The 12,215-nt window shown below is 41.3% G+C and overlaps 1 protein-coding gene across 1 annotated transcript in view; it reads right to left on the reverse strand.

The window, feature by feature from the left end:
• The window catches only part of TSNAX (translin associated factor X), a 39,916-nt gene extending 32,340 nt beyond the window's left edge, over positions 1–7,576 (reverse strand). The window contains exons 1-2 of the mRNA XM_033199719.1: positions 7,307–7,576; positions 6,768–6,872 (exon numbers count right to left, since the gene is read on the reverse strand). Of these exons, the coding sequence (XP_033055610.1) occupies positions 6,768–6,872; positions 7,307–7,322 (121 nt within the window). The 5' untranslated portion in view covers positions 7,323–7,576. The remainder of the gene's footprint in view (positions 1–6,767; positions 6,873–7,306) is intronic.
• Between the last annotated feature and the right edge of the window lie 4,639 nt (positions 7,577–12,215).

Consider the following 12,215-nt stretch of genomic DNA (forward strand, 5'->3'; position numbering starts at 1 on the left):
AAATGAACATGAAACAAATTTCTTAAAAGTGAATGCCACAGTATGTGAATTATATCTTAATTTTTTAAAAAGCTACCAAATTATGAATATCATATTTAAATATTAAGTAAAAATCTAGTTAGCCCATTTGTTTTAGAAAGTACATAGTCTCAAATTCACTTTGTTTCACCACATAGTAATATTGCATACATAAGCATAATATACTTGAGAAGTATTTTCAGAAAGATTAGTAAAGAGGAAAAAAAGGAAAAATGACTAAAAATAGACGATCACTGAGTTAGTTTTGTTATAACTAGAGAACTAGATCATAAAGTAGTTCTGCAATCAACAGAAAGCTGTGGCAGAGTTCATCTGAAAACAATCAGTAAGAAACATCGAAATGTAATTAGGCTGGAAAAAAGTCAGCTATAAATTGAGTTAGGATGTTAGAAATCTAGGAAAAGAACTGAAACTAGGAGAAAATGAAGAAGAGTTCCTGAGATCAATGAAAGGCTGAATACAGGCTGTGGTGTCCAATTCTTATATACTACCTTTGAAGACTCAACACTTCCACATAGAAATTAATCTTCAACCTGTCAAATTGTTATGGACACAAATCTCCCATAACATAATATTACATGAAGAAAAGATTTCCTCCCTACTTTCATACATCCTTTTCCTTACAGAACAAAACATTTTCACAATTCTAACATGTCTTGCCTTCAGGAAATTTTTCACACGTTTGCCTCCTTAAATGTCAGCACTTTGATTCCTTATACTGATTTCTCCTTACCCGTATTCTATCAGCACTTAATGCTGAATGGAATACTTTTATCTATATCTATTACATATAATTGCCAATCTGCTTACTTTTATGCTAACTTAAGTTTCATCTATTCTGCTTAATTTTAGTCTTGAATACTGAGACTCAAATAATTTTACCTCGGTAAACTTTTTACAGAAAGCCTAACTTGAGACTGCCAAACAAAAACAGTGTTTTAAGTTTTTTAAAATAACAAAAAGCTTTCATCATATTACTATCAGATGTTTCAGCCTCAAAATTTTTTCCTTACTAAAATTCTTAACAATTAACAAAATAATTACTTTATTATTGTTTAAAAGACTACACCTAAAGTTTTGTGAATAATATACTTAGAGCAAAAGGTATTAAACAAATTTAACTGAAGGAAAACTGTTCACCTTTTCTAGAACACAAAGCTGTATGTACAGAACGTTTTATATACCTAACATTTTATAAAACAGTACAACAACTTGGAGTCTACATAAAGATTACATTACCTATGGGAAAAATAACCTGCAGAATCTAGAATCTTTTCATAAATTCATGCCTCTTAACACATTAAACTGCCTCATGTCCTGCCCTTAGCTCGTGAGCCAGCCAGACTATGTCTTCTTGCTGGTCCCGATTCTCTAAGCTTGCACCTTTCTTGATGCCTCTATTTTTGCTACTGCCTCTCTAGAACACTATTCCCTCTCATCATCTCACATTTCACTTTCATCATTCAGATAGCATTCTGCTCAAGGACTGCTTAAGAATCACCTGTCTCCCTCCTCCCTTACTCTCCATTCCTTACCACGCTTCACTGATTTACATTTATCCTTCGCTAGCTAAAATTATGTTGTTATTTATTTGTAAATGTGCTTGTTTCACCACTGTATCAGAGCACAGATCCATTGTCTAGCAGCATATGTTCACAAAACATTTCCTGACTGAAATGCTTGAAGTCATAAGCAGTGTAACACACTGGGTAAGAGCACGTGTTGTAGTTTGAGATAAACATACCAAGGGTATGCAATCTCCTGGGAACTAAGAAATTGTTGAAAAAGAACTGCAGATCCATGTGCCCAATAAGCACTGCCCCTAACATGGAATAATGTCTTATTATTTTGCTGCTTAGCTATTACTTTTTCAAATGTATGCTAATGCAGTTGGAATATAAATTACTCATAATAGTAATATAATTGTATAAAGCACTGTTGAATCTGTCTTATTAGCTTCATTACTGTCATCCAAATCTAACTCACCTTATTATTACCTCTAAGTTACCTTACAAACACCTTACTGTACCCGAACTACAAAATAGTCTCTTGTCTGGTCTGCCTCTGCCCACCTTGCCTTTCTATAGCTGCCAGAGTGACATTTCCCAAAAATTTACTTTAGTTTTTAAGACTCTCTAATGACTCTGCATTATATTTTACAAACTCCAAACTCCTTATGAAGCCTTACATTACTTGGTCCCTTGCAATACCCCCCAAAAGAACAAATCATCATTTATGTAGTATTCCAGCCAGGGATGCATAATCTGAATCTAATCATAAGAAAATATTAATCAAATCCAAGTTGAGGAATGTTCTATTAAATGAGACCTATATTCTTCAATCAATATCATTGTCATGAAAGACAAAGAAAGACTGAGAAACTGTTCCAGATCACAGAAAACTAAAAAGAGACATTACAGTGTAAAGTGATCCTGTTCTAGATCACTGGACTAGAGAGAAAAAAAGCTAGAAGGAACCTTATTGAGACAATTGCCAAAATAAGCACTGTAGATTAAAGTACTGTGACAGTGTTAAATCTCCTGAAATTAGTAACAATACTATAGTTATACATGAGAATAGTCTTCCTAGGAAACATATTCTGAAGTATTAACAAGTAAAGGGGTACGATGAATGCAACTTGTTCTTAAATACTTCAGAATAAATGTTTGTTTAGACATATAAATTTACATACAGAGAGAGAATAATAAAGCGAAAGTGGCAAAATGTTGAAAATTGGTCAATCTACGTCAAGGCTATATAGAAGTTCTTTGTATTATTTTTCCAACTGTGTAAGTCTTCCAATTTTTTAAATAAATTTGAGATTACTTCAAAATAAATTTAAAGAGACAGTATATCTTTACTCAGATGATTCAACAACAGAATATTCATCTGATAACTCCTTTTAATGCAATTAGCTCAAACTTGGAGAGCAAAGTGGTTGCTCGGACATTAAAGATCCTGGGTTTAAGTTTGAGTTGAAAAAACTATACTATCTTATGAAATTTTCTCTGGAAGCTAGTGATTCTCTAAGACTTTCTGGGCTGAGTGCAATGGCTCACGCCTATAATCCCAGCACTTTGGGAGGCTGAGGTGGGTGGATCACTTGAGGTCAAGAGCTCGAGAACAGCCTAGCCAATATATAGTGAAACCCCATGTGTACTAAAAATACAAAAATTAGCCAGGCATGGTGGCACAGGCCTGTAGTCCCAGCTACTTGGGAGGCTGAGGCAGGAGAACCACTTGAACCTGGGAGGCGGAGGCTGCAGTGAGCTGAGACTGCACCACTGCACGCCAGCCTGGGCGACAGAGTGAGAGTCCATTTAAAATCTCCTCTGACAGACCTGGAGGCTTTTATGTTAAACTTTTCCAAAACATTTGGTAAATCTTATGAAAGGAAAAAAAAGGGAAATGATTTTAATTTTCTTATAATACAAACGGCTAGAAAGCAAAAATAGTCTGTACCTAAAAGTACTGTCTCTATATGTAAGAAAGCAACTATTATTCAGTTTATAAAAACGAAGAGAATAAAATCATCTTATTTATCTCTAAATTACGTAAAAATCAAAAAGACTCTAATAATTAAAATATTTTCTCCTTTAAATATAGGTATGCCTTAACTTGGTTTTACCACTCAGTCTCACAATGGGTATACAAGTTGTAAAAAATGAACTGAGTAAACAAAAGATTATCACAAAATGACATTTTATGTCATTATTAATATATTAATAATATATTAATAATATAAACATCTCCAAAAAAAGAAACTTGGACTTTTTCAAGTTTATTAAAATTTTTTTTCATAAAAAAATTTATTAAAATTTTTTTTCCTTGTTCTTTGTCTTCCTGCTTTTCCACCTTTACTGGGGTATAACTGACAATTAAAAATTATAGGGCCGGGCATGGCTGATTATGCCCATAATCCCAGCACTTTGGGAGGCCAAGGGGGTGAGATCACTTGAGCCCAGGAGTTCGAGACCAGCAGGGGCAACATAGTGAGACCCTGCCTCAACAAAAAAATCTAAAAACTAGCCACACGTGGTGGCACATGCCTGTAGTCCCAGCTACTTGGGAGGCTGAGGTGGGAGGATCACTTGAGCCCAAGAGGCTACGCTTGCAGTGAGCGAAGATCACACCACTGCACTTCAGCCTGGGCCAGGGTGAGGCGCTATCTCCGGAAAAAAAAAAAAAAAAAAAAACTGCGTGTGGAGAGCGATATATAGATATATATATATGTAGTATGTGACACTTTGATATAAACTGTGAAATGATTACCACTATCAAGCTAATTAAAATAGCTATCACATCACACAGTTAGCTTTTTTTTCCTTTTGAGTCAGGGTCTCCATTGCCCAGGCTAGAGTGCAGTGGCCCTAATCACAGCTCATTGCAGCCTCAAACTTCTGAGTTCAAGCAGTCCTCCTGCCCCAGCCCCTCCAGAGTAGCTAGGACTAAAAGCATACTACAGGTGCATGCCATCATGCCCAGTTAATTGTGGTAAAAACATTTAATCTACTTACTTGGCAAATTTCAAGTATAAACTTTCTGAATTTATCAAGCTCTATACATTGAAATACCCTTAAACCACTTAACTCTCTTAATAACGCCTTTATTTCCAAAGTCTTTTCACTGCACTGCCCCACATGTTGCCTGGCTTATAGGAAACACTCAATCATGTATACTGCATGAACTGAAAAAAAGAGAACTTAAACTATTAACTAAATTAGTAGCTGACAAGGACTTAAATATATCTAGTCTTTTATTACTAAGATAATAATTAGGCCAGGGTTAAGATAATCAATATGTATTATTTATTATGGCTACATTAATGACCACTGTAAGTCAGATACTATGAACATAAAGTTAGATAAGGTACAGTTCCTATCCTCAAGGAGCTCAGTCCTATATAAGGGACAGAGATGTAAACAAATAAAATGTAATCATGCTATAACAAATATATGTAAAAAATGTAGGAAAGCAGAAACCACGTTTCTTGTTCACTACTAATACATGCTAGAACATAGCAGATACTCAATATTTCACGTTGGTCACCAAGTCGGCTTTAGAGAAAAATCAGAACGGGTTCACAGGAAAGAAGCTACTTGACTTAGGTCTTAAAGAAAATTGTAGTTCAGGCCAGGCGCGGTGGCTCATGCCTGTAATCCCAGCACTTTGGGAGGCCGAGGCAGGCAGACTGCTTGAGCTCAGGAGTTCAAGACCAGCCTAAGCAACCTTGTTGCGTAGGCAAAACCTTGTCTCTACAAAAAAAATTTTTTTTAATTAGCCAGGCATGAGACAGAGTGAGACTCTGTCTCAAAAAAAAAAGAAAAGAAAATTGTAGTTCAGCAGACAGGTAATGAGGACACCACCTTAGAAGCAACTCCACCTTCTTTTTCTTTTTTTTGAGATGGCGTCTCACTCTGTCGCCGGGTCTGTAGTGCAATGGCGCGATCTCGGCTCACTGCAACCTTGGTGTTTCCAGTTCAAGCGACTCTACTGCCTCAGCCTCCCAAGTAGCTGGGACTACAGGCACCCGCCACCACGCCCGGCTAATTTTTTGTATTTTTAGTAGAGACACGGTTTCACCATGTTGGCCAGGCTGGTCTCAAACTCATGACCTCGTGATTCACCTGCCTCGGCCTCCCAAAGTGCTGGGATTACAGGCGTGAGCCACCACGCCCAGCCGCCAACTCCACCCTCTGTATCCGTATGCTCTTTATTCAATTACAGCCAGCTGTCTTAAACTTCTGAAGATCACAGTAGATACTGTGGTGGTTTTAAAATATATCCACAAAACACTTGACACTCCTTCCTCCAAAGGGTAGGACATAATTTCCTTCCCCTTCAACGTGAGACAGTTTTTAAAACTGCCTCCCTTCTAATAAATAAAATGTGACAAAAATGACAGTGTCTGATGTTTAAGATTAGGACATAAGGAGATTGTGGTTTCCTCCTTGCACTCTCTCTGAAGGAGACCAGATGCCACACCAAAGGACACCCAAGCAGCACAAGTTCATGTGGACAGGAAAAGAGGGCTGGTTGCAGGCAAAAGGCCTGAACTATCAACAGCTGTGGATCCTTCAGCCCCAATCAAGGTTCAGGTGATTGCAAATTGGAATCAACCAGCTAAACCCTTCCCAGATTCCTTAATCACAGAAATGTAAGGTACAGGATAGTGGATAAGAGGGGGACAAAAGGAAGAGAACTTTGTTTTACGTTTGTTTTGAAATGAGGAATAACTTGTCCAAGTTAATATGCTGAGAAAAGGGGACTGTGAAAATTTGTGTATATAGATACACAAGATTTACTAATAGATACAAGATCCTATTCTGTGCAAAGTGTTACAGTTAAAACAAAGACACCCTCCCTGTCTTCAAGCCTAGCAGAGGATACACACTAAATGAAAATATATTTTAGCATATAACAGATGAATAAATATTATCAGGTACACAATTCTTCAGTATGTGACATGTCTAATATTAATTAGCTAATGTTCACTGTTTCTTGTGTTTAAGTCATGTTTACCTGGTTACTAATATTAATATTTCTCTTAATGGGACATAAAAGTAAAGGCCTTTGTAATCCAGACTTTCAGGGTAGTTCTAGCACCATCACAAAACTTTCAGCTAAAGTTTCACATCTAAATTCTTAGGGACTGTTTTCTTGCGCATAACCATGGCTAAATAATTTTGTTCTCTCCCCTTCATCAACTTACATTGCAGAGAACTTACATTTAAAGGCCAACATCACGGGTGAAGATGAATTAACATCCTTCCCTTCTCTTCTTTGGTTATGTGGGAAATTGTCATGCTTCCTTTTCCTGAACCCTCCTGATCCTTATATAGAGAAGAAAAAAAAAGTTAGAGAGGGATCTTCCATCCCCAAGAGTTTGCAAAACAGAACATAGGCAAACCTCCTCCTTGCTTTAAAACCAGACACGCACAGGGCCCTCGCCTTAGAGGCTTTCTCTGCAGACTGACAGAGACGCTGCCCAGGCCTTTCCATGCAAACCATCCAAGCTTCCACCAACTGGTGCTATGATGTGACATTACAGTAATTACTCAACTAGGATAAAATCACACTTCAAAGATTTAATAAAAAAGGAGGTGTAAACAGGGCCAATCTGGCCGGGGAGAGAACCAGAGCTGCCGCCTCCGAGTCTGCAAGGCACGAAGGCATCCTTCAAGAGTGAAAAGGGGAAAACTGCATAGAAAGACTGGAGAACCTCCCCCTCTGAATACATAACGCCCCGTGTTGTTGAGGATGCCACCTTCTTTGTTGCTCATGTCGTCACAGCCTACGGTGAGACGAGCGGAGACTGAAGGACCAGGAGCCAGAGGAGTGCGCGAGGTACAGGCCAAGCGAGCCTGGGAAAACAGCCGGCGGAAGAACGCTCTGCAGCCGGGCGACTACAAGGCAGTGGCCGGAAGTCTCCCGTCGCGTACTTCCGGCCTGCGTCCGGTGGGGGCGGAGGGAGACTGCTGCTGCTGGCTCTGCGCCCCGCGTGGTCCAGGGACGCCCTCGACTGTGTATTATCGCGGCCGCCCTCTGCTATGCCTGAAGACAAAAACTACTCTACACGACTCAGAGCATGTACTGTTAATAAAAAGACGATGCGTCCTCCTGGAACTGAGATCTGTGTGATCGTGGGAAAGCGACGTAAAAAAAGTACGTAATTTTTTTATGAAGGCACCTTCGGGACACCTTAACCTTCTCTCAGCGGGGGTCCAGCTTTCCGCGCGGTGCATCGTGGGGGTTGTAGTTCGTCCGCGGGAGCAGGCCCTCTAGTGTCCCGGGCCAGGGTTGGAGAAAGAAGGGAGGCCTCCCTGGAGCTCCTCGGAGCACGTGGGAAGGTTTTTTTCAGGATCCAGGCGAAACCTTACACAGCTAGGAGTTTTTTAACTTTCCATTCCTGGCAGTGAGGCCAGGAGCTTTAAGTGATGGAAATATGAGAATCTATCAGTGGATGGTGTTGGTACTGTTTTCATGAAGATCAAGCCTGCCCTTCAGGTCTCCCTCCTCCCCATTGGCTCTCAGGAGCCAGACAGCCTGTGTTCAGTTTGCCTCCCAGAGTGGTTGTGTGACCTTGATGAAGCATGCAATTTCTCTGCCTCAGTTTCCTTATCTGTAACATAGGGATAGAATAATACCTGCCTTGTAGGGTTATTTGAGGATGAAAGGAGTTAAGGCTCACGAAGATGCTCTTTCACATATAACTGCTCAATTAAATATTAAATACCATACTCCTCTTCCACACAAACAAAATGAAAAGATAATAGCAGGTGTATTCCACTAAACTGTGGGCCTCCCATTATGGGCAGGTACTGCCATATCTAGACTTTGTTCCCCCGCTAGCCCCAGTGCTTTTCAGCGCTGTGGTCCGGCCCCATGTAAGCCTCCGTCAACGTTTGTTGAAGAATCACGTTCCTGGTGTGTCCAGAATTGATGGGTTCTTAGTCTCACTGACTTCAAGAATGAAGCCGCAGACCCTTGCGGTGAGGGTTACAGTTCTTAAAGATGGTGTGTCTCAAGTTTGTTCCTTCAGACATTCAGATGTGTCTGGAGCTTCTTCCTTCTGGTGAGTTTGTGGTCTCACTGACTTCAGGAGTGAAGCTGCAGACCTTCGTTTGTGGTGAGTGTTACAGCTCATGAGGCAGCATGAATCCAAAAAGCAACAGCAAGATTTCACTGCAAAGAGAGAAAGAACCAAAGCTTCCACAAGACAGAAGAGAACCCCACCGGGCCAGCCTGCTTTTATTCCCTTATCTGACCCCACCCACATCCTGCTGATTGGTCCATTTTGACAGAGTGCTGATTGGTGCATTTACAATCCTGCATTTACAATCCTCTAGCTAGACAGAAAAGTTTTCCAAGTCCCCTCTAGGTTAGTTAGATACAGAGTACCAATTGGTGTATTTACAAACCTTGAGCTAGACACAGAGTACTCATTGGTGTATTTACAAACCCTGAGCTAGAGGCAGAGTGCTGATTGGTGTGTTTACGATCCCTCAGCTAGACATAAAAGTTCCCCAAGTCCCCACCAGCCCAGCTGACTTCACCCAGTGGATCCTGCACCAGGGCTGCAGGCGGAGCTGCCCGCCAGTCATGAGCAACACCTGCACTCCTCAGCCCTTGGGCAGTCCATGGGGCTGGGCGCCATGGAGCAGGGGGTGGCGCCCATCCGGGAGGCTCGGGCCGCAGGGGAGACCGCGGCGGAGGGGGAGCCTGGGCATGGCGGGCTGCAGGTCCTGAGCCCTGCCCCGCAGGGAGGCAGCTGAGGCCCGTTGAGAATTTGAGCGCAGTGCCCGGGGTGCTGGGAGACCAGGCACAACCTCCGCAGCTGCTGTTCTGGGTGCTGAGCCCCTCACTGCCCTGGACCAGCGGCGCCTGCTGGCCGCTACCGCGGGCCAGCCAAGCTCGCGCCCACCAGAACTTCCGCTGGCCTGTGAGCAGCCCCAGTTCCTGCCCGCGCCTCTCCACATCTCCCCACAAGCAGAGGGAGCCGGCTCCCGCCTCTGCCAGCCCAGAGAGGGGTTCCCACAGTGCAGTGGCAGGTTGAAGGGCTTTTCGAGCACCACCAGAGTGGATGCCCAGACCGAGAAGGTGCCAAGAGCGAGGGCTGCTAGCATGTTGTCACCTTTCACTGGCGTCAGGACGGGTAACTAGGTGGCAATTCAGCACCGTCTAGAGAGAAACTTAGGCCAAGGCTTGGTAAGTGGGATGCCCTAGGCCTAGTAGAGAAAACACAAGTACGTTTTAAGCTTTCTCTAAATAACCTCTATATTGTAGTCATGTGTTGTATACAGTCTTTACTCCTCGTTAATTTAGGAACAAAGGAACAGTAAATGAAATAACTTGGCTAGAATATGGCAGTAACTACAAGGCACGTTCTGCTCTGGCACGAAGGTAACCACCACTCATACCTCTGCAGCTCTGGGAATACGTGAATTAACTAAGCAGATTCCTTGAGGATAAAGTAGGCTCCTGGGGACCTTGCTTGTTGGGCTACTTGTTTTGTGGATGTTGAACAAATAATTGTCATGAATTTGAGTGACGTCTCATCTACCAGTGGTCCCCTTACTCTGATTAGAAATGACTTGATCATGCCAAAAAGAAAAAAGACAGCTCTGATACAAATCTAGCCATTTTAATAGGACTCCCTCTAGATCCAAGGAAGCCAGTACTTATGAACATTTTCAGAGTCAATACTTACTTTACCGTACCATAGTTGAGGAAAAGGGTATTTTTCCTAACTCTCCTGGAATAGCACATCCCAAGATTTCAACTTTCCAAAGCCTGGATCAACTATGTTTCTTTTCTTTCTCCAGCCACTACTGCCCTAGCCTGTTCAACTACAGCTATGTTACCTGAACTGCTTTCCACTCTTTCCCATAAATACGATGATTAGAACACTAAGTTTCATAACCTATAATGACTTCTGAAAGTATTTAAGGGAGGTGAATCCCAGGAGCACTTTCCCAGCACTTATTTGCATATGCATTTACCCCAGGCTTCCCCAGGTGTCCCAACTTGTAGCTACTCATTTGTCAGGAAATAGATTTCAATGTCTGTAACAACCTGCATCCCTACCCTGTCTCCTTGTTTTATTGCTTCAGATGTAAACACATAGTTTTGGTACTTGGCAAAACAGTTTTTTGTTTGTTTTTTAAAGGAAGACTACCACCCCAAGTCAGGGAGAGGAAGGTAAAGATTTTTAGTAAGATCTTATCTCTGATGTTGATTTTACTTGCCTTTTTTTTTTTTTTTTTTAAACACAGTTTCACTCTGTCATCCAGGCTGCAGTCCACGGCTCACTCACTACAACCTCGACCTCCTCGGGCTCCAGTGATCCTCCCACCTCAGCCTCGCAGGTTGTTGGGACTACAGGCGCATGCTACTATGCATGGCTAATTTTTTTTTTCTCTATTTTGTGGAGACAGGGTTTCGCCATGTTGCCCAGGCTGGTCTCAAACTCCTGGGCTCAAGTGATCCACCTGCCTAGGCCTCCCAAAGTGCTGGGATTACAGTGAGCCACTGTGCCTGGCCTCCAGTTGCATTCTAATTGCCTGTATTTGACTCTGAAAGAAGCTCTAAGCCTTTCAATTGCATGGTTGTTATTCAGTTCATAAATCCTCTCATTGGTCACCGTTAGATTAAGAGAAAAACTGCATATCAAAACTGGTTTGGGAGGCCAAGGCAGGTGGATCATTTGAGGCCAGGAGTTCGAGACCAGCCTGGCCAACATGGTGAAACACTCTCCTAAAAAATACAAAAATTATCTGGGTGTGGTGGCATGTGCCTGTAATCCCCAGAGGCTGAGGCAGGAGAATCACTAGAACCCAGAGGGTGGAGGTTGCAGTAAACCCAGATAGCGCCACTGACCTCCAGCCTGGGCCACAGAGCAAGACTTCACCTCAAAAAAAAAAAAAAAAAAACTGGTTTTGGATATTGAAAGAAAATCATATAATCGAGTAAAGAGAAGAAGATAATTAAGAGATTATCTGTTTCAGCATTTCCCTTATTTAGTTATTACATAAATAACTAAATCCTGGGGTAGAAGAGATCATGGGGAATTGTAAGAATCTGGAGTTTCTGATTTTTAAAAGATAACCATAATACTTAAAAGATATCTATGGGATCCAGAGTGGTATTGTGAAGTGTACACATTACCTTTATGGTGAATAAATTCAAAGATTTATTTTTCAGGCAATGCTAGGATATAGTAGGAGAAAATGATGTTCCGGTTTTATAACACAAGAGAGAGAAGCTGATATTAAAGAAGAGTGATGGGTAAAACCACAATGAGATATCAGTTCAAATCCACTAGGATGACTATATTTAAAAAGAAGAGAGAAAATAATAATTGGTGAATATATGAAGAATTGGAACCCTGATCAATTGCTGGTAGGAATGTAAAATGGTACAGTCACTATAGAAGACAATTTGGCAGTTCCTCGAAGAGTTGGACGTAGAATTACCATATGACCCAGCAATTCCACTGTTAACTATTTACCTTGAACACAAATGTTCATAGCAGCACTACTCGCAATAACCAAAAAGTAGAAATAACCCAAATGCCTATCAGTAGATAAATGGATAAATAAAATGATATATCATTTGGCAATAAAAAGGAATGAAATACTATTTATGCTGCAACGTGGATGAAACTTGAAAACATT

Source organism: Trachypithecus francoisi, unplaced genomic scaffold, assembly GCF_009764315.1.
Source record: "Trachypithecus francoisi isolate TF-2019V2 unplaced genomic scaffold, Tfra_2.0 Lachesis_group5, whole genome shotgun sequence".
Classification (NCBI taxonomy): domain Eukaryota; kingdom Metazoa; phylum Chordata; class Mammalia; order Primates; family Cercopithecidae; genus Trachypithecus; species Trachypithecus francoisi.